This window comes from Cygnus atratus, chromosome 5 (assembly GCF_013377495.2).
Source record: "Cygnus atratus isolate AKBS03 ecotype Queensland, Australia chromosome 5, CAtr_DNAZoo_HiC_assembly, whole genome shotgun sequence".
Taxonomy (NCBI): domain Eukaryota; kingdom Metazoa; phylum Chordata; class Aves; order Anseriformes; family Anatidae; genus Cygnus; species Cygnus atratus.
This window is the reverse complement of record NC_066366.1, coordinates 55,653,836-55,679,055: the sequence shown is the minus strand read 5'-3', so window position 1 is coordinate 55,679,055 and position 25,220 is coordinate 55,653,836. Positions and strand designations below refer to the sequence as shown.

The window sequence follows — 25,220 nt, the reverse complement described above, 5'->3', positions numbered from 1 at the left end:
TTAGGGCATATACCTGGGGATTATGTGGTGATTATATCAGAGATCCAGCTTGGTTTCCTCACTGTTACTGCAGCATCAGTTGTCACAATGGAAAAAGCTAGGCCCCTACCCAACACGTGTTCAGCACAAAAGCAATGTGTTATCACAACATGGCTAACACTTCTCAAATAATACCCAGGTCTGCGAAACTTCCCTTTTCCTAACCCTCAGCACTCACTTTTACTAAATCCAGGCCAAAGCACCAACATAACTCTGGTGCTTTAACACAGAGCCCAACACTGGAAGTGGTTGGCATGCTGCAGTGGCTTTACCCTGCTGGGCAGTTGAGCTCCACCACAACTGCTCTCTCACACCCACCCCTCAAAGGGAAAGGGGAGACAATACGACGGAAAGGGCTCAGGGATGGAAATAAGAGCAGGGAGCTCACCTACCAGTTATCATCACATACAAAACTGACTTAGCATAGATTAATGTAATTTATTGCCTACCACTACCAGACTAGAGCTGTGAGAAAATAAAAGCAAGCTACAAACACCTTCCCCCCCATCGACCCTCTTCTACATCCTTCCCCCAGGCAGCACAGGGTAAGGGAATGGGGGCTGCGGTCAGTCCCTGACGCTTTGTCTCTACTGCTCCTTCACGGTCGCTCTCTGCCCCTGCTCCACGTGGGGTCCCTCCCACGGGATGCCGTCCTTCCTGAACTCTTCAAGAACTGCTCCCACATGGCTCCGTACCACGGGGTCCATCCATCCCCCAGGAGCAAACTGCTCCAGCACAGGTCCCCCATGGGCAGCAGCTCCCCCCAGACCCCCTGCTCCTGCATGGGCTCCTCTCCACAGGCTGCAGCTCCGGCCCGGGGCCTGCTCCTGCGGGGGCTCTCCATGGGTCGCAGCCTCCTCCAGGCCACATCCACCTGCTCCAGCGGGGGCTCCTCCACAGGGGGGGCTGCAGCGTGGAGATCTGCTCCATGTGGGACCCATGGGCTGCAGGGGGACAGCCTGCTCCACCAGGGGCCTCTCCACAGGCCGCAGGGGAACTTCTCTGTGCTTGGAGCACCTCCTGCCCTCCTTCTGCACTGACCTAGGGGGCTGCAGGGCTGGTTCTCACTCCTCTCTCCCAGCTGCAGTTGCACAGAAGATTTTTCCCTTTCTTCAATCTGCTCTCCCAGAGGCCCAACCAGCATCACTCACTGGCTCGGCTCTGGCCAGCAGCAGGTCCCTTTTGGAGCCGGCTCTGGTCTGACATGGGGCAGCTGCTGCGCTCAGCTCACAGAGGCCACCCCTGCTATCAAAACCTTGCCACGTAAACCCCAATACACATGCTCTTCACACTCATCCTAAGCAGACTCTCCACATGGAAAGCAAACTCCCCCTTGCTCCAGCTGCCATGGATTAGCTCGCTCAACTATTTCCCTACAATTTCTTCAATCATTTAGATGTCAAGAGCTCTGGCATCATCAGTCAAGCTTTATCTGCTGAACACGGGCCAGATCCGTCCAACTTGTGCTGACTATTTATTGCAGCTGAAAGTCATTTGCTTTCCTGAAACAGGCCATGTGGGATGCTCCCAGCCTGGGCTGGTGACTGGTTGCCCAGGCCTCTCAGCAGTCTTGGCTTCTGGAGCCGCTTCCACACCAGCATCGACCAAGGACTCCACAGACTAAGCACATTTATAAGGTTTGGCTCCCAGCCACTTTTCCTCCTGGGAACTGTGCCATTGTTTCCTATAGCCTGGCTGCAGCTGGGCAGTAGATACAAGCAGTTGCTTTGACACGACACACTCCAGACAATTTGGTGTTAAAGAGAGGGTCTGTCACAACACCAGCATGTTTCATCCAGAGGCACTCAAAGAGGACCCAAGTGCTACCAAGGGAAGAGCTGAATGCTTTCACCACAGTGAGCTGGAGAGAAAGACCAGTTCCTCTACAGATGACCCAAAAGCAGTAAAGGAACTGAAACAAGGATGGACAGATTTCCTGATCATATGAGGTACTTGCATGTCTTCATATTCCAGGCAGCTGTTAGGACTGCCACATCCCAAGGAGTCCCAGGAGCCAGAGGACAGTCTGGGGGTGACAAGAGCTCCCCACAGCCCTCTTTTGGGATGGGAATTGGACACATACCACATGTCCAGCATGGTGCCACTGACCTCAGGCACCGCAGCAGGCTGATCTCTTCTGAACACAGAGCAGCACTGCTCCACCGAGGGCTGCATGATAAACCCTGGGAACAGCCTCCACCTCTGAAATGCTCAGGAGCCAAGTAAGATGCAAAAGCAGTAGGCAAACCCTGAAAAAAACTTTCATTTCATGAAGTTACACAAGCTTTATGAAACTGCTAGGAAAAGCTAGGAAAGTGCTGTACTCTGAGGTCCAGGAGGGTAGCAACAATGCCAAAAGGAGTAAATACACACTACCACACACAATGAAATAGGAACAGCATAAGGCAATAAAAAAAGAGCACAATGCAAACTGAGTACATCTAACTTCCCAAATAACTCAAAGCACAAAGCCAAATGCTGCCCGTTTACGGTGTAACCAGCACTGATCAATCTACACACACTGACAGCAACACAAACTATGCTGTAACAAGTTGTATGTTGTGGTAAAACAGGAAGCACATTTAAACATAATCTTTTGAAGGCTGTGAGAACTAGGACTAATACTTCACTTTCGCAGTTAATGCTGAAAGCCAGTCAATGCCCAGCCTAGCCAGAAGTATCACATTTCAGCTTTGTACAGAACACTTCCCATCCTATTCACCCATCAGCATAAAATCCCTCAGCAATAGCAGGGAAAGATTTGCTAAGAGCTAAATGAAAATTGATCATTTTCCCACAGCTGCCCAGCATTTCAATCAATGCTGCACAGGTATTGACATATGGTAATGCTGGCCCAGTCCCAGCAGAAGCTCAGAGCAGCCTGCCAAATTCCAGGAACGCTGATCAAAGACTGATTTTAAGGCCTGACTCAGAAAGAAGGATAATTGGGTGCACCTAAACCTTTTTTTTTTTCCCTGAGCAAGTGCTGAGATTTCGCTGATTCATTCTACATTAGGGTGATGCACCCAACAGTCAGACACTTAGCGACGACAAGAACATGCAACAACGGCATTATGCTGCCTGAAATAGGTGGGCTTATTTATACCAGCTAAACTTCCTTTTTCCAAGATGAAAATGAAGATTTGCCAACTATGCCTTCGTGCAGCTTCAAAACAAAGAAGTCGGTCCAAAGAACTATGCCCCAAAAGTTTGCTTTTACTTAAATTTATCCAAAGGAATATATTGCTTCTGCAAAGTGACATTGCCCCCACCGCTTCATTTGGGATAATCATTTGAAGCTTTTCTCTTGGGTTTCTCTACAAAGTTTTCCCTTTTTTCCCCCCCATTTAAAAATAAAAGATTTTAATGAAAAACTAGTAAGTAACACACTTCAGCATAAACTTAAACAGCAGCAGGAGGTGCTGAAACCACTGAAGAGTTCCCCGATTTCCTGCAAGGACACACCACGTTTCCCCAAGGCAGCTTTCTAGTTTCATCATGGGGACGCACAGCACAGTATGCAGATAAGCCCCTTTTAGATACCATCGATAGCTCTCTAATCCACGTTCCCTGAGCTGATCTGATACCTGCTACTTAAGCAGGCTTCACCTTCCCTGGATATCCTCTGCAGCATCTTCCACAGCCTCAATGCTCCCCTCCTGGAGAACTGGCAATTTTCAGGAGTCTCTGTTACTATCTTCAGATTATCTGAAGCCCCTGGCTTTCTTTGCTCTTTCTGCTGCTGTAGAGACCCCCACCCCAAATCCCCTTCTCCTGCCCGTTACACACAACCTGAAAGTTCAGTTGCGAGTCCACTGTTTTCTGTGTTTCTCTGTATTATGTATTCCTCCTTGTTACATGTATTACAAGAGCAGTCACCCCCCTAAGAACAACAGAAAATGATGCTCAGTGTTGTACCAGCCAACAGCAAGAGAGTCCTCACCAAAAAAAAAAAAGTTTTCATCAGAAACAGAAAAAAGAAAAATTCTCTCTGCTGGGCAAAGGGAAAGTTAAGCACATGTATGTAAGCTACTTTGTCCAGATTTATACATAAAGGCAGTGACACATCTAGGGATTACATTCAGGACTCACGTCCCTATCTAGTGTCTGAACAATTCCTCCTGATGGCAAACGCAGCGGGAGACCCAATTCTCATGAAAGTTAAGGCCCAAGTTTTTGTCCTATTAGCCACTCATCTGAAATACTATACAAAATTAGTAAGCACTTATAAAAGAAATCAACCTGTTCCTGATCATGTGCATAGCCAGTTAACAGACAAGACTCCTGTGTTCCTGAAGATGCTTTCCATTCGGGGATATACCGGAAATTTAAGTACAAAATAGTTATTCCAATGTTGCGAGTCTAAGGTCAGAGGAAAGGGAGACAAATTCAGACAGCACAAATTCCATAAGTTTCCAGTAAATATATTTTTTAAAAAATCAGGATATGATACTCCTAAATGACACACTCAATGCGAATAATACCCTAACAGACCTAGTTCATGAAGGTAATACAATTTTGAGAAAGACAACACCATCATCATAGAAAAATCTTCCACGGGACACACACACAACTCCAAACAGATTTTCCTCCTCTGCACAAGGTGGAACAAAATCTCCGCTCACTTTTCACAACAATTTGTTCATCAGCCAGCCGAAAACCCAAGGACTAGCTGGCTCTTCTCTACATCAGCATCCTCACAGTGGGGAAAAAGGATTCAGACCCACAGAGAGCAGTTACTGCAGGCTGACAGAATGGCTGAGGTTGGCAGGGCCCTCTGGAGGCTATCTGGTCCAACCCCCTGCTCAAGCAGGGCCACCCAGAGCAGGCTGCCCTGGACCACATCCAGAGAGCTTTTGAAGATCTCCAAGGAGGGAGACTCGATGGTGGGGTTCCCAAGCAGCAACCGTGTACGTGGTGGGTGATCCTAGTCTTGGGAAAGACAAATCTCCTGGTGGTTTCAGCTGTCCCCACTCCAACACCCTGCACTGTCAGGCCCAGAGGAGCAGCCACTATCAGCTGCTGCGAGCCACGGGGGAGGCGGATGACTCTTGCCTCCTACAACCTCCCCGTGAAAGTCAGAGGCTGGGATCACCGTAGGTGGAAACTCTTGGCAAAAACAATAAAGCAGCGACTACATATTTCAACAGGTTCAAAGTAACCTCAGATGTTAGGAGCAGATGCTCTTTTCCACCCCCTGGGATTTTGAAATGGTTTAAGCGTTTCCTCCCTTTCCCCTAATAGGGCAGGGTGCTGAAGGCATTAGCTGCAGAGAGACCGCAGCAGTACTAATTACCCCCAGCTAGCCAGGAGACCGCAGTACCTCGAGCTAATTGCGCAATCCCCGCTCTCCCCCACTTCAGATCCCCCAGCGAGAAGGTCTATCGCCTCCGGCATCTGTACGGCGAGGTAATCCTGCTCACCTGTATTTTAAAAGGGCATGCTTGAAAATCCTAAATGTCTAAAGTAAACTCATTACAATTAGTTTCCACAGCCTAGCATGCAGCGCGGGGACCGCTGCACTGGCTGAAACAAGCGAAGGGCTCATGTCAACACATTTGACAGTGCAGTGTTGTCACTAACCCCTTTATTAGGCTGCAAAACATACCTGCAATCCACATCTGAGCTCATAGCCTCAAGCACTCCACAGCCAAGTCTCTGCAAGAGTCTCTCTCACCGAATTAAATATTAAAAGTGCATCTCAAAAAAATGCCCTGTAGTTTCGTATTTATTAACTGAGACCTTACTTTTCCACTTATGCATTTTTGAAATGTTAAATATAGAACATTTTAAGGCGCACTTAGTGCTTGTAAAGAGCCCTGAAAACTCAATTCCTCTACAGAGGAATCTGTAAAAGGCGTGATTCTCCCGCTCAGCATCCCTTATCCATGTAAGCCAGCAAGAGAAAGGCCTCCCATTGAAAGGAAAACAGCCCTTATGTAATAGAGGGCTCTTGGATTCCAGGTGATCCTGCCACTCAACAGGAAAGGCTGACACATAAGTAGAAAGTAGTGGGCATGGGAAGAAAAACTCCACAAAAAGTCAGGGCTTGCTTCTCAAAGTTTAGACATCTTCCACATGCACTTCAAACATTGAGAGAAATGTCTAGGTACTCCAAAAACCTTGCTCTTTCAGGGAGCCATGAGCTCACAGTGTCCTTGCATGGACACAAAACCCACTGCCCAGCTCCACTGTGAGCAGCACAGGCTCCTGACTTCTGAAGCACACATAAGTCCACACAACAGCAAGGAGAGAGGTACCAGAGGTCAGGGATCACACGAGCTCTCCTTGCTCCCATTCCTGCTGACACCCTGCTGTCAGAGCAGCCAAGGCAGAAGTAACAAAGTGTACCTGGCCCCTGCACATCAGTACCACAGTCCTGGGCCTGTCCTTTTAGCCTGTTTTTTCCAAAGCAATGAGAACAGCAACGTTGTCCTTCCCCCCATCCTCCTTGCTGCCAGCCCTCCTTAACAGCTTTTGAACCTGTCAGATGATCTGAATTTGAGGTGGGAGACTCAGAGTAAGAGCCAGTAACTTCCACAAACTGGTCTGAGAGAAGCTGTGCAGGACCAACCAGCTACTAATTGTTTGGCAGAAGCCAGGTGGCCAGGGAACACGAGCTCACTCCCAGTCGAACAGGGGGTGTGCATCCCCCAAGGACAGAGAACCTGCTGCCTCTTACCATCAAGCGACAAGGATGAACACCTGGGACCAGTGCAGAGGCACAGGGAGGGCCAAGGAGCTGAGCAAAGCATCCATTAGCACAGGTGAGAAACCCACAGGAAAGCATATGCTGTTCCCAAAACTTTGCTCTTTGTTTCCCATTCAGGCAATGCAATCAGCAGCACACAGGTGTACCAAGAGATCACGGCTTTGGTAAGAAGCAGGTGTGGTGGGAGCACAGCTGAGACACGCCAGTGCAAACAGCATGCCTAAAGCCTCTGCTATCCTCCCCTTCTTCCAGGAAGGCCAGGGCTTCCTCCATCTCCAACTGGCGTAACACGGAGCCCTGCCAAGGACACGGCGGGCTAGGACTTGCTTAGCTCCCTCAAATGATTCACAGCTCATTAGCAGCCAAAGGCACAGCCTGTCCTGGTCACCAACACTCTCTCAAGACCAGGACTGGCAAGATGCCTCTTTGTACCCAACCGTGGCTTACCGGGTCAACTGGGAATATAGAGAACACAGGGTTTTGGTTTTTTAAGTTATCAGAGGATGTTCTCCATCCCACCAGCAGCAAACAGCATTCACTCCTTTGTCTCAGAGTCCCAGAGAGCCTTTCAGTGGTGTGCCTCATGTAACACTACTGTGTGACAGCGAAAAAAAGCAGCTCTCAAAAACTGGGACAAGAACAACTTGGCCAAACTGGAGTCACAATGCAGCAGACGTGCCTCCCCGTCCCTTGCTGCTGCCGCTGGCACCACCTGCCCTGGCGGCAGGTACAGCACGTGCTGCTCGGGCTGGGGACAGCCAAAACAAGGTGCCTGAACCCCTGGGCAGGGAGGAACAGGGAACTCCTTGCTGATCGCCTCCAAAGAAAACTTCCTCTGATCTTGGCCTCCTCTGTTGTTTTTTTTGTTTTTTTTTTTTTTTTATTTATTTATTTATTTGTTTTTTGTTTTTTTTAAATCACTACTAAGCTCTTATTCTAGTATAAGTAGGTATGACTGTTCCCCTTTTGGGCAACCAAAATAAGAACCACCAGAAGAAAAGCCCTCTGTGGATGTACCTGCATTAGCATGCACGTTTCTCATATCAAGAGACCTTTTCTCCCCTGCCCACAAGGGATTTGCTAAAACCGTTTTTGGAGCACTGCACCTCCCTAAGGCCATGCCAGCACAGGAGGGAGCGGTCCAGCAATGCAACAGCACATCTCCCATGCCGGACAGCCCCTGCCTGTCCCCTTCCCCGGGGAGACACGCGCCTCGTGCCAGCGCACACCTCTTCAGAAACGACAGCACGTTTGGGTTTACTGAGCAGGGGCACCACGCAAATTAATTAATTAGCATTTGTGAAGTACTGCGAAGATTTTAGGTGCTAAGTATTATTATTACTAATTTAATCTACATCCTCATTCAGTCACTCAGCCTCTCTTGTGAAACTGCCAACAACGATGCCAATTAGCGGTAATTGTTGTGGTGGTTTTGCGACAAGGCTCCTTGCCAGCTGGGAGCGAGGCAGAGACCACCAACTCATTTCCCAGCCACGGCCCCGCAGCTGCCAACAGCAGCAATGTCCAGGCACATCGACCTGGCCTCGCCTCCAGCCGGAGCCCTGGGAGGAAGAGCTTTGGGATCCATTACCAGCTCCCCAGGGACACAGCCTGCAAGGCACACACCAAACTTTTAATTAGGGATAAATCAAGACACCTTTTTCCCCCCCCCCCCCCTTCTCCACTAGTTCAGAACTTGATCCAGCAACAGATGCTGATACTGCAGCACCAAAATGCTAATCTGGAGTAATTTAAGATTAAACCTTGTTGTTTGTCCCCCCCCCCCCCCCCCCCCATTCTTGCTGGGTCAAAAATCACATTTTCATTCACTCACAGGCCTCACTGTGGCAGCAAACTGTAAAGACAGCAGCAGTAAGAAGAAGGGAATCGACGGTGGAGGGTGCAGTAAATCTTGCATTTAAGAGAATTGCTGAGGAGTTTTAGCATAAGCAAAGAGGTATATCTTTATACCATCTGTCAACAGAGATTTGGAGGACTTTAAAAAGACCCAAACAACTAACAGTATTCTGTAATCAATGCACAACATCTGAGCACCGAAACTTTAAATTATTTATATATTTTAAATATGTCTAATTGAAAGGACAGCAACATATAAACTGGATGAATCATAGCCCTCTCAAGCAATTAGATTTGTTATCCCTGCAGACTGCAAACAGCATCTTGGCTTTTTATTCTAATGTGAATTCAATCCCTTGTCAGCTGCCCCACGCATAAGAATACAACTTCTCTCTTTCATCAGTACAGATATCAACAGCAGGAAACTAGCCCTTCTTTCATCTCTGAGGCACCCACCCACCTTTCCAAAGGGTTTTAAACCAGGTGTGGAAACCTTGCTGAATCTCTGCTGAAAGATCCCTCCGCTATTATGGCAAAGGACACAGCTCCTTTGAGAGCGCAGTGTGCTCCAAGCAGCTGGTGTTTCTGGTGTTTGCCCAGCCAGTAGCTGCTCCGTTCAACAGTACTTTAGAAGAGCTTATGAAAAACTCTGAACTTTTATTGTATGGGCACGAAGCTCTTATGGAGAGGAGCTGCTGTTTCAGACATCTTGTTATATAATTAAACAAGAAAGGAAAAAAAAAAAAAAAAAAACAACACAAGCTGCCTTTCTGGCACAGACATTACAGAGTGCTCAAACTGCCAGCTTATTGCATCAGATTCCCACTGCAAGGCCAATTCGCAGCAGCTGAGTATCCGAACCACTGACTGTTATCTCCCGCGAACCTACTTCACACTCAGAAGGCAGTAAGCGGGGCTGGTCACTGCCTCTTCCTTCCTGAGGAGCCGCTCGCCGGCCTGGATTAGTGGGTTTCTGAGCTTGCAATTAAGGCTAGAGGTCTCACACTTGTTAGAAAATGGATTTTTGAAGAAATCTGAGTATCTGTGTGCTACTCACTAAATAACCTGCAGGTATCTGTTACTCCGTGACTAAGTCCGTCAAGGTTGTGCCACTGCGGTGATGACAATTTCATTAGTTTCCTTAGCATGCCTTGAAACTCTGCAGAAAAGGGGGATTAATTTACCCATCATCGAGGGCTTATGAAGGAAGCCCCCTGGGACTGGCGGGGAGGAGACCACACAGCCAGCCCCCTGCTCGCCACCCTCCTCGCCCGAGCACCTGTGGGACCCACTCACTGGCAGGATGCTGCTCGCTCCCATCACGACAAAGAGCCCACTGCAGCAATGGGAAGGGGGCAAGAGGCACTGCACAACAGGAAACAAAACTTATTTCCCCTGGCAATCCAAAAACCTAAAGGTCCAGTGGTCCTGACTTCAGTGAGGTGAGATGCGGGACCTTTCACACCGCAGAAAAAAGAGCTCCCTCCAAACCCAGCAAGTCACTAAGGAGGCTCCTGTTGATTTCAAAGGGCCTGAGAATACAAACCTGGTGGCGCGTTCGGACACTGCTCTACAATGCACTTCCAAACAAACCTATATTTAGATTCAATGGGAATTCTGTAGATCATACAGGAACTCTTTGAATGAAAATGAAGGTCAATAGGGTTTGGCTTCCTCTTCAGACCCTCCCCCCCGTTCTTGCAAACATCCCGATAAGCATTGTTTGGAAAACAATACGTAACTTCCAAACGTTATCAAAAACCCAGCACACACTTTCTGTGCCCTGAACCAGAACCACAGCGTCTTCTGCTGCTCTCTGGCCCGTCAGCTAACCCCGAGGATCTCCCCAGGTGTCAAGGCTTTTTTTTTTTTTCCACCTGCCTCTCTTTTTAACAGTTTTTCACGTGCTTACTGAAGGGAGAGAAGCAGCGATACTGAAGAGCTCCGATAAAGAAAGAAAAACTGCGCGGCCGAGCACACACACGTGTAGCCCTGCGCGTCGGAGCTCCGCTCTGCCAAACCTTCCCCCAGGGGCTGCCAGAGCCCCCCCGGGGTACGGGAAAGCCCCAGCCCCGGCTCCCCGGGGCGACGCCGGGACAGGGCAGCGGGGACCCCGCGAACCCGACGGCCCCGGGGGGTGCCCGCGCTGCCGAGCCCACCCCAAATCCAGCAGCTCAGCGTCCCAAAGCCGCGCTCTCGGGGCTGTTTGCCGGCAGCCGGTGCCCACAAGCAAGGGCCGAGCCTTCAGCAGCCCCTCCATCCCCGCTCAACCCGCGCCCCCTCCAACTTTCCGCGCCCCCAAGGAGACCGCAGAAGGGGAGTCCCGGCCTCCCTTCCCTCATCCGGGCTGCACTTACCGGCGGGGCGTTGGGAGGGCAGCCTCCGGCCGCCAGCCTCGCCGCCTGCCTCCGCAGCTCGGCCAGCTGAGCCTGGCAGCTCCGGCACCAGCCCCCGGCCGCCGCCGCCGCCCGCTCCAGCGGCCGCGGCTCGGTGCCGGCGGCGGCCCCCGCGCCCTCGGGCGGCGGGCGGCTGGCGCAGCGCTCCTCGGCGGCGGCCGCCGGCCTCTTCCTCGGGGAGAGCTCCCGCACCGCGCTCCCCTCCGCCACCTGCGGAGAGAGGAGAGAGCTGAGAGCCCCGCATCGCGGGGAGGGGGGGGGGGGGAACCCCATTCCCACCCTCCCTCCGGGGAAAGTGAGAAGAAAAAAAAAAAAAAATCTAAAAAGGGTGAAAACTCAGCCTGAAGTTAAATTAAGGGAAAGGAAAGGAGAGGAGGAGCGCTGCTACAACTCACCCCCGGTGCGCGGCTCTCGGCTGCCGGCCCCTTCCTGCCGGCGGCCGTGCTCATGGTGGGCTTTGGGGGGCAGCCCCCGCTCCGCTACTGCGGGCGCTGCGGGACCCGGCGGCGCGGCCGGCCCATGGCGGGGCTCGGGGACCGCGGGCAGGTGAGGGGGGAAGGAGACTTTTGGGGGGGGAAGGGTCTCGGGGGTGATCTCGTCGGTGCCCCCCTCCGTCCGGGCCGCCGCGCAGGGCGCTAGGTGATGCTGCCTGCCATCGCTGCCCAAGGAGTCGGCTTTGGGGAGGGAGAGGGAGGCGCAGCGAGCTCCCCGCGGCGGCCCGGGGAAGGACGCGGAGCACGGGAGCACGTCGGAAAAAAAGCTGCAAAAGTGCTCGCCCGGCAGGGGAGGAGGGGCTGGGCGCGGTGGGTGGGGTGGGGTGAGCGGGGCCGGCACGGGGCGGGCTGGGATTTGGGTTTGGTTTTATTTGGGGGGGGGGGAGGGGGGGTGTCTTTCCGTAGTGACCCTACGAGACCCAAAGCCCCAAAGCGGCTCGACCCAAGTTGCACACCCAAACCTCGGGTTCCTCAGGAACTGGGGAGCGCAGCGGGGCCCGGACCCCCCCGCAGGCGGGCAGACCCCCGGGACCCCCGGGGCCGGCTCCGCAGCCCCTCCTCGCGATGCCCCCGCCAGACAGAGAAATTAACGTTAGCAGCTAATTGTCTACTTGGCTGCCGCTCCGGCTCGTGCAGCTAGCGCTTTTTATTTTTATTTTTATTTTTTAGGTTTTGCTCCCCAGAGAGGGCACCAGGCGCCGCTTTCCATCATCCCCCCCCCCAAAGGCTGCCCGGTCCCGGTGCCGGCGCGGTGCCCGGCGCCCCCCGGGGAGCGCAGGCGGGGCAGAGCCGGGACTTGCCCGAGCTCCGCGGGGCTCAGCCCCGCTCCTGTCGCCGCCGCCACCGTCGCCGTGACCAGGGCGCCACCTGCCGGACCCGCAGCGCCACCGGCCCGGCCCCGGTGCGGGTCGGAGCGGCGGGGGCTCCGTGGGGCAGCTCCCGGCTCCCTGCCCCGCACCGAAGGGTGGGTGCCGCGGTGATCTGAGCACGGAGTGGGGGCGAGAATTTGTCTAAAAATCAATGCATCCCCCCCCCGCCTAGGGACACCTTCTTCGGCTGTTTAAACTTTTCTGGCTCTGCCCAGCACGTGTTTGAAGTGTGCCCCCCCCCCCAACTAAATGGGTGCGTGTCCCCAGGGGGGCTGGGGCCGTGTGCGCCCCGGGACGCCCCCGCAGCGCCCCTCGGAGCCCCAGAAACGTTTGGGAGGGGAGGCGAAGAACAGGGACCGGGGGATGGCAGCCGCCCCCGGGGGCTGCACGGTCCCCGGTGCTTAGCCCCGGGGGGGCGGGCGGGGACAGCGGGGGGGGGGGGGGGGCAGCACGGGCACAGGTGGGGCTCTGCGGGGCTCCGACATTTCGTGTGCCCGGGGGAGACCCCCCCAGACCCCGCGCCCCGCAGGTCTGACGGGGCGGCGTGGTGGGGGGCTAAAGGCGTGTACTCCCCACCGCAGCTGGGGCTGAGCCGTGCTGCTGGGCTGAGCCACTCCTTTCCCTATTAAAAAAACCCCAAAACCCTGCCGGGAGTGCCGAGCCTCGGTGCGCCCCGCGCCCGCTCCGAAGCCGCCGCGGTGCCCGGGGGGAGCAGCCCCGGGAGCGGGCGGGGAGCGCGGTGCCCCCGCGTCCCTCCGCGCCCCTCCGCGGAGCTTCCAGGACTGTTCGTGGTGCTGAAACCCGCCCCGGAGCGGCAGCCGCCAACTTCGCATCGCCAACTTTGCGCTCGCCCTCCCCGAGAGCCGGCCGGGGGCAAGGCTAGCAGCGCCCCCCCCCCCACCCCCCGCTTCCCAGCCGGGGCGAGGCCCCCCTACCTTGGCTTTCCTCCGCAGGAGGTGGCTGGTGAAGCCGAAGATGATCTCCGAGTCCAAGCACAAGGCTCCTATCTCCAGCAGGCTGGGGTTTTTCCTCGGGGCGTTGGAGGCATCGGGAGGTTTTGGAAAAGCCATAGTTTTTTTGGGGGGGGGGTTGGAGATATCCGGCTCCCTGAGCGGAGGCGATGTGTTTGGATGCACACAGAGGGGAAAAAGAAGAAAAAAGGGAGGGAGGGGGGGCAGGATAAAATAGCCAACACCCCTTGTTACCCCTTAAACAAAAAAAAAAAAAAAGAAGAAGAAAAAAAAAAAAAGCCAGACGCGGGCGAGTTACTCCTCCATCTAACAGGATGCGCGCAGCCGGGGCGAGGCGGCCAGCAGCCGGGCAGCTCCGCCAGCCTCCCCGCCTCTCCGTGCCGCTCTCCCCCCTCCCCAATTTCTCCAACCCCCCCCCCCCCCCCAACCCTCCTCCGGCGGCACCTTCGGCTGCCGAGCGAGCGCGGTGCGAGCCCCGCTCAGCGCCCCGCCGACCCCCCGGGTGCGCCGGGCCGGCAGCGCCCTGCTGCCCCGCCGCCGGCCATCGAGGGGGCTCCCACCGCCCGCTGGCCAGGAGCCCGCACTGCGAGCCTCCCGCCTGCCCCCATCCGCTGCTGGGTGGGTTTAGGGTGGGTTTTTTCTTTTTTTTTTTTTTTTCTTCTTCTTCTTCTTTCCCTCCTCCTTCTTCCTCCTGAGCGCGAGGAGGGAAGAGCTGGTGGTGAAGTCTGTTTAGGAGGGGGGAAAAAAGCGCAAAAAATAAAATGAATAAAAAGGCTGGGGAGGGAGACTAAATAAATAAATAAAGGCTGAGGGAGCGGGAGTGCAGCACCTTCCGGAGAGGGCCCGGCTTTTCACAACCCCCACCCCCCCACCCCCCGGTTAATTTTATTCGCCACGGGCGAGGGAAGCGAGCGGCAGCCCCCCCGACGGCTGCGGCGGGCAGGGGGGATTTGGGCACCTGGGGGCTCCCACCCCGGCCGCCCCCACGCCCCCTGGCCCCACGCGTGGCCCCCCCCGGGGCTGCTTCTTGCTCCTGGGGGCGCCGTCGGAGCGGGCGGCAGCGGGGTGGGGGCGTTAATCCCCTTTCCACGAGCTTTCCACCTAAACAGCTACCCCGCAGCCGGACAAAAGCATCGCCCCGCTCCGTGCGGGCAGGGGCAGGGAGGTGAATTCAGCTGCTCAGGAGGGCGCCCCGGGGGGGGGCGAGGGCTGCAGCCGAGCGCGGCTCCTCTCCCGGAGCTGCCGGGGGGGCCCGGCCGGTGTCCCCCTCCTCGATGCCGCCACCCCGGGGTGTGAGAGGGCCGGGGAGCTGCGGGGGGAGAGGGGAGGTTGGGATGGGGAAGGGAAAAGGGGAGGAAGGGAGGAAGGGAGGGAGGGGAGAAGGAAGGAGAGGCTCAGGGGAGACCTCATCGCTCTCCACAACTGCCTGAAAAGAAGGTGTGGGGAGCTGGGGATCGGCCTCTTCTCACAGGTAACTAGTGATAGGACCAGAGGGAATGGCCTCCAGTTGTGCCAGGGGAGGTTCAGGCTGGAAATGAGGAGACATTTCTTCTCAGAAAGAGCAGTCAGGCATTGGGACGGGTTGCCCAGGGAGGTGGTGGAGTCACCGTCCCTGGGGGTGTTCAAGGAGAGGCTGGATCTGGTGCTTAGGGACATGGTTTAGTGGGTGGCATTGGTGGTAGGGGGGTGGTTGGAGCAGGTGATCTTGGAGGTCTTTTCCAACCTTAGTGATTTAATGATTCTATGAATTTAATGTGCCACCTGTTCCGGGTTGCCAGCCGATGAGAAGCCCATGCATTGGAGAAGCGCCTGAACCCACTGGGAATGGAGTCTGAGGGAGACCCAGCCCCTGTCCCACCCTGCATAGACTGATCCCCTCACTCCCCACCAACCCCATCCCTGCCTCCTGCCTTGCTGTGCAAAGCCCCCCACCACCCACCATGCGTGGCGCTCCACCATCGTCCCCTGCACAGCAAGGGCATGCCCCAGCCCCTGGCAGATCCCCATGCTTGAAAGGTGCCCCGTTACTGAGGGGGTAGGAAGGGGAAGGCAGAAAGAAAGACAACTCAAGCACAGTGGTGGTGTCCAGGTAGGGTGTCCCACACAGGTGCTCAGCAGGAGGTAGGAAGGCGCTCATCGCCAGAACCCAGAGCAACACATGACATTTCCCGTGCATTGGGGAAGGACGCTTGGAAACTTCTGAGGGCAGAGATGAACACGGCCAAGCCCACGTTGGGGAAGCCCCGAGGCATCTGCCCCCATGCCCTGCATCTTTAGCTCTGACTCCTTGCAAAGACCTGGCCCTACAGCCTGCCCCACTCATCAGGCACTGCAGGCCCCGTGCAGTGCAGCCGCGGCCCTGGCCCGGGGAGGTCTCTCTTCCATCACCCCTCACAACACAAAAACCGCCCCAGCCTGCTGCCCTCAGCTGTCTTGCCGATAAAGCAGCTGAAGGGAAAGTTATGGGCTTTTATTCATGCTGCCTAAACTAAAGTAAAACATCAACGTGGTGACTGTACGTAATAATAGAGTAGATAAAGTCCATTTTTCCTGAGCCCTCTGAAAGCGATCCCCAAGCATTAAAAAGGGTCTCTTAATAAATACCTTATCTCCCTGCCACAGAGCCCTGCTGCAGATAACAGGGCTGCCATTACCTCTCACCCAGCCCCGTTTCCATCAGGGCCACTTCAAACAGGCTCCTTTTAAAGCCCCCCCCCCCCCCAGCAGGAAGGCTCGAAGACCCCGGGCAGGGGGAGCCCGTCCCCATCCCCAGGTAGGGTGGGGAGGCTGTGCTGCAGTGCGTCCCCTTCCCCTCCTGATGAGACAAGGCTCCACGAGCTGCCAGCCCCTGTGCCTGTGTGTGGTAGGCAGCGATGGGCTCCCACAGGGGATGGCCCAGGCAGGGCCACAGCAGGCAGCCGATGGCTCCACAGCAGAAAAATTCTGCAGCCCAGTGCAAGCGGCCCAGGTCACAAGGTGATGTCGCACCGGTTGCACGGGACTCATTTATTAATACGCCACGCAGGTGATAGCGGGTTTGTTAAGTATATTGCTACGATTTCACATTTAATTTACTAAGAATACAATGGTTTGGGCTAGAGGACCCAAGGGAAATCTAGGCAACAGTGAGCAAAAATCCATGAAATTCAATGTAGCACACTAATCATGGAGGCATTATAGTATTAATTGCTATAATGATATACTTCTAATCCTATCTTACACCGCGCCACATAATTTCATTGGGTAAGAGAGGAAAGGAATTAAATTTAGTTCAATACAGGCAGGCGTGTAACTTAATAGAGGTGTTTGACTCCAGCGCACTCGTGGGTTTAGGGCTAACGCCACACAACGCGGGCCACAGCAGGGAGGGACGGCACGAGACTTTTGCCTCCCTCACCGAAAGCTGGAAGCGATAAGGAAAAGTGTGCGATTTCTGCTTTTCGAGAGGCTGCCCGGCCATATAGAGGATAATTAGAATTCATTGTAAAGATGATTTATCATGTCTATCATTGTGCTTGAAAAGGCTAGGTCACCCATGAATGCTGATGAAATTTCAAAGATCTGCTCCCCAAGGACTTCCTGCATCTGCTGCCCTCTGAGATGGGGAAATAGCCCCGGGCAAGCTTCTCATTAATACTACTGGAAAATATAAGCATTTTGTCAGACATAACATTTTTCTTCACCCTGATACCTGACACTGTCAGAACCTTAAATAACGCCTAACGGGCCTCACCCCGGAGCTCCCACTTGCTCTCCTCGGGCTCGGGGCCAGCCCTGATGCGGGCCGGGAGGCTCCAGGACTGGGACTGGGGAGCTCCAGGGCCAGCCCAGATGTTGTGGGATGCTGCAAGTTTTGGGGTGCATTTGTTTCTCACTTGTTCACTGTTTGATCCATTTTCGGGTTGGGCCCGCTTGCTGGCACTGGGTTTCACTAACTGATGGGGGTGGTTGTGACCACCCAGCAAACTTCAGCCCTCGCAGGCTGTGGAGAGAACAGCGATCACCCTGGTGACATGGCTGGAGATAACGGAGACCCTGGGGCAGCCGGGGGTGCCCAGGTGGGGCTGGGTGCCTGTGCCCCGGCTCCCCAGGACCCAAAACCTCTGGCTGCTCCCCACCGCTCTTCAGGGACCTCAGCAGCAGATGTGACCTGCCTGGAGGTCCGGGTGGGACAACCTGTGCCGGGGGGTCTCTGGGCACCCCCTGGAGGGGGTGCAGCTCGGTGCTGACTTCGCGCCTGGCCCCTGGTCCCCCGTGAGCCGCAGCCCCTCCTGCAACCGGCTGGTGAAGGTCAGGGGAAGGGACGGCTGCAGGCAATCCTGTGCTCAGTTGTCCGTGTCCGGGAGGCGTGGGGATCTCCGTCTTCAAGCCTTTTAATTTCCATTCTAATTTGCAAGCCGTAAAGAGAGGCGGCACGCGATCCGCGTCCTCCCGTTTCGGTTCTTGTCGCCCCAGTCACGCCGCGTGGCCCCGCTCCCCTCCCTTGCTACCGCCGCGGGGGCAGCACCGGGCCCGGGCCTCAGCACCACGGACAGCGGCGGCGGCGGGAAGGAGACGGGGCGGGAGCGGGGCGCTGCCGCCTGAGGGGAGCGGGCCTGGAATGGCGGAGGGCAGAGCTCCTAACCCCCAGCCTGACCCTCCCCTGTCCCAGCTCCATGCCGTTCCCTCGGGTCCTGTCGCTGTCCCCAGAGAGCAGAGCTCAGCGCCTGCCCCTCCGCTCCCCTCGTGAGGGAGCTGCAGGCCGCCATGAGGCCTCCCCTCGGCCTGCTCTGCTCGGGGCTGAACAAACCGAGGGACCTCAGCTGCTCCTCATACACCCTCCCCTCCAGACCCTTCACCATCTCTGTAGCCCTCCTCTGGGCACTCCCTATCAGTTTTGTGTCCTTTCACATTGTGGCACCCCGAACTACAGGCAGCGGGGGGCAGATGTTGAAGGGACAAGCTCAGGGGCTGTGCTCGTCCCCTAGAGGCTTCCACAGGGCCGTAAGGGAGGCCAGCGACAGGAGCTCGCAGCAAGGCGCTCTGGGGACTGTCGTGCCCCTTCCTGTGATAGTTTTGCCTCACAAAACCCACGTAAACAGGGCAAGAACCAAAAATCACCCATGCCTTACACAAACACCTCTGCTGCCAACAATACCGGCCTGGTGCCAAGGAGCTGGCTGGGGCCGTGAGGGGCCGGGGGCCCTCAGCTCGCTGGGGCAGGTCATCCCCCTGCTGTGGGGGCACCAAGTGGGATCAGTGGAGTCTCCTCTTCCTCACATCAGTGGAGTGGCACCAGGTGGCAGAGACCTTGTGGGGCTGTGAGTGCCCCGGACAGCAAACAGGACCTAGGGGAGGCCTCAAGTGCATAAGGGGACAGAGAGGAAGAGCCCGGCACCATCTCCACTCTCCTCAGACAGCTCCCCTGCCTCCCCTGAGCAGCACACCCAGAGGCATTCCCAGGGCCTCGCTGCTTTGTGACAAGCCACTTGTTTAAAAATCAAACATCATGTTCACAACTGTGTTTTCATCAGAGGTAAAACAGCATCATGTCAAAAATGAAAAGATCCAAGAGGCTGAAGCAGAAAGAAGCAGCTTTGCCAGCCACACAGAAGCATTTACAGCTCTTGTGACCTGAGAACAAAACGTGCACGGCCCTGGAAATAATCCCCCCCACCCAACGAAGACTATATTGTAAGGAACAAAATCACCAAATGCTCTCCAGAGGCATCTCATCTGATGCCTTGTCTTACCAGAGAAGTTGCTGTTTTCTTTCTTTCCTCACACTGGATCTTGAGCACATTTTTCTTACTGCCCTGTCCAGAGCTCGGGGTCTCATTAACCCCTTAACCAAGCATAAATACTCCATTTTCTAACTTCAATATTTAGACACACTTGATTGGAAAGAGCAAATTGTGTATCTTGACTAAAAAAAGAGGCTTGCTTTGTCAGTACGAGACAAAGAAAAAAGCAGGTGATCATTTTTCAACAGCCTAGCAGCTCTTCAGAGCACATTTCACCGCCAGCCACAGACAGGACCTTCTTCTCTCAGAAACACTGGTAAATTTAGGGACTAGGGCGGAGGAGTTTGAATCCCAAGCCTCGAGCAGATCCAAAACCATCAGCATTCAGCCGTCTGGAGTCGGGCAGCCCCCGGCCTGTGCTCCCCGCTCACGGCAGGTGGCACTGCTCGGCCGGGCGCTCGCCTTCCCCTGGGCTGCTGCTGCAGCGAGGACCAAACATCTCTCTGCCCGGCTGGGGGGCTGAGGCACTAGGGAAAGCTGCCAAGGCCTGGATTTGAGTGGATCGGGGAATACCTGCACGGTAACTGCTGGAGGTTAGCCACGCATTTTGCACGTTAGAAAAAGTCTCAATAAAATACATATCACAATAAACAAATGACTCAACAAACCCTTGATGCCTCTCCTTTCCTTTTTTTTTTCCTCCCTTCTGCATGAAGATGCTTTACAAAGGAAATTTGTAATCAAGTGGTTAGAACAACCAGTTCATTAAAGCAGTCTTCTTTTTTTTCCTCCCAGAAAGCCTTCTTTTTCCAGTTTTTCAACTTTTGCACTGAAGTTTGGCTGTCTATTGTTCATCCTCTGTCCTAGGATATGAAGGATGAAGAGCTAAACCAGTGTCAGGGTGCTGACAGCCTGAGAAGGCAAAACAGAATGAATGCAGTTTTGTGTGAAACAAGGAGGAAAGGGGTGTGAGAGCATCAGTATTGCACATGGAAAACATTGCTGGAGAGCCTATGACACAAAAAGTGATGACAGGTTCTTGCATAATATGACACAAACTATAAATGGTTCACAAAACGGGAAAAGCACTCCCCCTGTACCCACTCATACCCAGACGTTTTCAGGCTACAGATACTTCACTGGTGCACAAAGCTCAGGCGTGCTCACCACCAGATACAACGCGTGCCCTTGCGTTTGTACCTCTGGGCCATCCTGACCCAGCAGGAAACGAACACGGAGGAAAGGAACATCTGGGCCAGCTCCAACCCCTGGCAAGGCTAGTATTGTCTAGAGCAGCAGGCAGCCAGACGTGGCAAAAAAGACCATGAGCTCCAGTGTCTCTACTGCCTTTGCCAGAGCTCTAGAAAGCCAAGCTTGAGGCTGCTGATCCTCCTGAGGGAAAAAGGAACGTCTCTGGTTCTCGTACAGGCACTTCTCCCTGATAACAGAAGGGACAGCGAACCAGAACCCCCAATATTTTCCTTCTAATGGCAAAAGGCACCTGGCCCATGCTTTACTTGTACGGCAATGTATTACTTTTTGGCTGCTTTTCCTGCATAGCTGAGAAGTTCTAAGCCAGCTCTGCTGAACACGTCAAGCCAAAACAGTCCATCACAAACCAGACGCAAACTGATTGTTCAAACAAAGGAAAAGCTTGTTTCCAGTGGGGGAAAAAAGAATTCAGAAACATCTTCTTCAGAAAAAAAAACAATAACTGGGAGAGGCAATCTCCCTGATCCACTGATCCTGCTAACTAAACCTTAGCAGGGACATACCTGGAAAAACTAGCAACACCTCTGGGCAACAAAGGTTACTTACCCCCCTGCTGATCCTTCTGGCAGGTGGGACTGGAGGAAGAGGTCAGGAAAACAGGATTTGGGAAATGCACTCAGGAAAAGGATGCATGAAGAAGAAAGGAGTCAAGAAAGAAAAGAGATGGAAACAGAGAAGGCAAGGAAAGTCTAATAAAAGGTTAGAAAAAGTAGCACTCGTGCACAGGAGCAGATTCCCCATGGGGAGAGAGCTACTGGGTCAAAACTTCATTGAAAGAGAGACAAATGTAAATGAATACCCAACACACTCTCTTTTCTACCTTTTTTCCTAACACATTCATCCTAATTCTTCTCCTTACCCCACCAGGGCACCCATGCCTTTCTTGCTTCCATTTTAACCCACCTCTTTTATCATGCCTGCCCAGGAGCATACTCTTGGCTCAGTGCAAGGAACGCACTGGCAGGCTGCTCTCCGAGGCCAGCTCCTCCGCACACTGCTCCTGCAGCAAGATATGCCTCCCACCCACTGCCCACCCCTCATTTCTCCACATCATGAACAGCAAGAACCCCCCAGCTCCTCTGGAGACAGGGCAACTCTTCCTGCCCCAAAAAAGCCTACGAACTTCAGCTCCTAAATAGGTCTTGTTCAACTTCCAGCACCCTGTCAGGAATAACCGCCGTTTGTAGAAGGTTGCACACACCCATCCCAGCCCCTCAGCCACCAACTACACAGCTACACGGGTGGTGACAGCAGCAGTAAAGTCCCCGTCTATACCGCTTACAGTTATCTTTGAAAAGATGGGAGTTTCCATGTTGTTCTGCACCAGTGACTTAAGTGGGAAAGGCCGTGACTGAACACACTTGAATGAAAGAGCCAAGCTACCAGAGTTAGTCTCTAAGTCACAACTGACTGGATGGACTCAAACTTACACCAGACCAGATTTATGATGACCATGAGGCAACAAGCAGCAACATGCCCGCACTCCTGGATGCCAACAGGCTGAAAGTTGCAGTATCTTGCATGTTGCCTTTCTAGACCACTTACAATTAAGTCTAGGTATGGATTGTGGAGCTAAGTCTAGGCTTTGGGGCAGGAAAGGTAAGACTTTTCAAGACGCTGGCCTCTTCTGGAATATTAGGTGTTTATTGAACAGTCTGCGCATACATAAAAATTCAGCACCTGTTTTTAAAGCAGTATGGTGGTCACTCTGCTTTTTGTCCAAAACCTTATTACAAAATGGAATCTGTAAGCCAGGAAAAATGTATTTGTATTTACTAGGGAAAGAAAAATAGGGAGGGGAGACGTGAACAATATTATTATATGTGATGAATCTCCTGTTTATTTTAGAGAGTCTGGAAATTGCCTTGTTTTCTTCAATTGGACTGCACGTCTTTGTAAAAGATGTGTTCCACCCCAAACCATAAATATTCCAAGGACATCCTATTAGCAGTGTTATGCAACAGAGGGAACTAGCTTATCCCAAAGCATTCACAGCGCCTACCGACTTGCATTTGATTTAAGCCTGTCTTCTACGCTCCCTCTATAGCAAAGGGGATTCCATCCTCACAACAGCCCTCTGTCCTCCCTTTGGAGATGCCTGGAAGATAAGCCTCTCACACATGCCGTCTAAAATTAGTGTCATGTGAGTATCCTCTTCTGGCCTTATAAACTTTGAGTCTATGAAAACAATAAAACACTATTCTTTAATTTGACATGAGCATAAAATTGCCTTTTTCAATTTTACATCTGAATCTGGTTAGAGGGAGCCTGGGATGCCACCACACCAACCTTTAGCATTTGTCTGCGGAGGTACGAAGCCAGCAGCAGTCCCCAAAAAAACCTGCACGACTGCTGAATCCACATCAAGCTGTGAAACTGCAGCAGAGTGAACACATCCTGATGAGGTGAGTTCACAGACTGCACTGAGAGCAGAAGGAACACACTGGAGTATGCATGATATTCTCCTAAATCTAAATTATCATTTCGGTCCCTGTCCATCAGTGGAGGAGATAGGAGATACTGCAGAGAAGACTACAGTGCAAAGAGCCTCTTCTTCATATTTCAGATTCACCTGGCCTCAAGTGCTTATGAATCCTCCCTGCCCAGGCAACAGAGGCATCAAGGGGACCTCTTCAATCTTTTGCTTCCAGAATTTAAAGTGTGCTTCTCAACAGCCCACCAAAAGTATTTTTTCCATGCAACAATGTAGCTTCACAAGCCTTCTAATTTGGGTTAAACCAGACAGCGTTTGGGATAGGGAATCTCTGGTTTTACCTGAAGCAGCAAAGGCTCTGATCATTGTAGCAGTACTAGTAGCTTCTATTTGTTTATTCCGTTCCATTAGAGTATACAAATAACTGGAGTTTTCCTGGTTTTAAGCCCATGTGAAAGAGAAAAGATTTGGCTTTCTGTTTGGATGTCATAATATTAATGGAGAACATCTTTACAGGCTTATTACAATGCAATATTGCCAATTCCGAGCGTCAAGAAAATTAAATAATGAAAAAGGCATAATGAATCATTCATCCCCACCCTACAGCAAAAATCACGAGAGTAAAAATGACTTTGATTCCATTTGTTTACCAGTTTCTGAGCATTTCTGGTGCCCACAGATTACTTTTTCAAACCCATCTTCCACAATGAGAGTTAGAAACTGTCTTAAAGTTTTTCAGTTATGTTTAAGTCACATGAATTCTGAAGCTGGAGCCTTAAGGGCAAAAAAGTATCTAGCAAAATAAGCCGACAAGGAACAAAACCAGCTGAGAAGGGCTTCAGGATGAAACTACCAGAGTAATTAATGAACCATTGATACCAAACAGGTTCAGAAGGGTGGCTAGGCTGTAAGGCCCAGGAAAGCTGACCTATTTGCTAGAACAGATTAAAACTGCCTGAAATGAAGAAAGGGCCAATACACTACACTTCAGGTGTTAATTCAGACCAACTGCACACAATGTCCCTGTCTGAACCTGCTCCAGGTGGCACTGCTTGAGCAGGGGGGCTGCACACGATGACCTCCAGAGGCCCCTGCCAACCTCAACCATGCTGTCATTCTGTGAAAAATCAACTGACCAAAAAAAAAAAAAAAAAACAAAAAAAAACACAGAAAACACCCCACCAAAACAGTAGGGACAGGTTTGAGGCCAGTCCTCCTAGTCCCAATTTCTTATGGAGTCAGGAAAAAAAAAAAAAACTACTGGCAAAAATTGCTCTGTGTAAGACTCATGAAATGTAGTAACTAAACATTATTATAAATTTATTTCATCTTGACACCAAAAACAGCTCTACAGCTGTTTTATGATACTGTGAAGGTTAAACTACTACAGAACAAGCACTCCTGCATGCGGCTACTATAAAAGCGTCACTGAATTATTTCTAATTTTAGTGCCTGTTGTTCTAAAAATTGCTTCCCGCTGCACTCCAGGAAGAAAAAAGGTAATTCAAATAAACCTAGCAGCTGAGGAACAACATGCATCTATCCTAAAAGCTGAGCAGCTCTGGGGTTTGTGCAGGACTAAGACTGCAGGGAGACTCACAAGGTGGTTCAAGTCACCACAGCCTGAAACGTAGAGGTCTGTGGCTGATACAGGGATGTTGCACCATTTCATGGCAAACAGAGAAACGGGTACATTTAGGGTAGAATTAGTCTGTCTTACTTAGGCCAACCACTTCAAGGTGGTAAGATCCATCGCACCCGAGAACGCCCATTTGTCTGCACTAACCCTAAAGCTAGTTCAGGCAATGAAGAATTTTATTTACGATTTGTTTGGGTGAATCCTATCCAAGTGTCCAACAAAAGTTAAGTCAGGAGGACACTACCCCAACTTCAAATACTATTAAACCCCCACCCTGAGATCCAAATTTTCCCCAGAAAGTGAGGAAAAGAAACATGATCAAACCGTAGATACAACAAACTTTCTGGACATGCTTGTAGAAAACAGTGCTTTCAAAAGGTCTTTACTTCAAAAATACCTTTACTGGTATTCCCAGATGCCAGTAAAAACATTATCTGAGCACTGGGTCTGTCTAAGAACACCAAAAAGATTGTATGAGGCCATGTAAGCTAAAGGGAGATGAAAATAAGTGCCTCCTCTGTCAGATAGAGATAGAACAAAAACTAGTTGGGGAAATAATCATTGGCACTCATCAGCTACCAGTATAAATTGCTGAAAATCATGAACTTTTAAACTGAAAGTCATGCACATTCTGAAATCATGGGTTCTCACATAAGGTTTTGCCAAGGAAGTGAATCAGAAACAAATCCACTAGCAAAAATTCATTTCTTCATTGTAATCAAGCAGCAACTTTGTCACCCCATTTATCTCATGGGGATGCCGTTACCGCTGATATGGACAATTAACTGTATTTGGAAAATACATCTTTCAAAAA

At 52.4% G+C, this 25,220-nt stretch overlaps 1 protein-coding gene across 1 annotated transcript in view; it reads right to left on the bottom strand.

Moving 5' to 3' along the window:
- Positions 1–11,756, bottom strand: part of KIF26A (kinesin family member 26A) — a 100,278-nt gene extending 88,522 nt beyond the window's left edge. Inside the window, exons 1-2 of the mRNA XM_035551152.2 lie at positions 11,400–11,756; positions 10,966–11,214 (exon numbers count right to left, since the gene is read on the bottom strand). Of these exons, the coding sequence (XP_035407045.1) occupies positions 10,966–11,214; positions 11,400–11,453 (303 nt within the window). The 5' untranslated portion in view covers positions 11,454–11,756. The remainder of the gene's footprint in view (positions 1–10,965; positions 11,215–11,399) is intronic.
- Between the last annotated feature and the right edge of the window lie 13,464 nt (positions 11,757–25,220).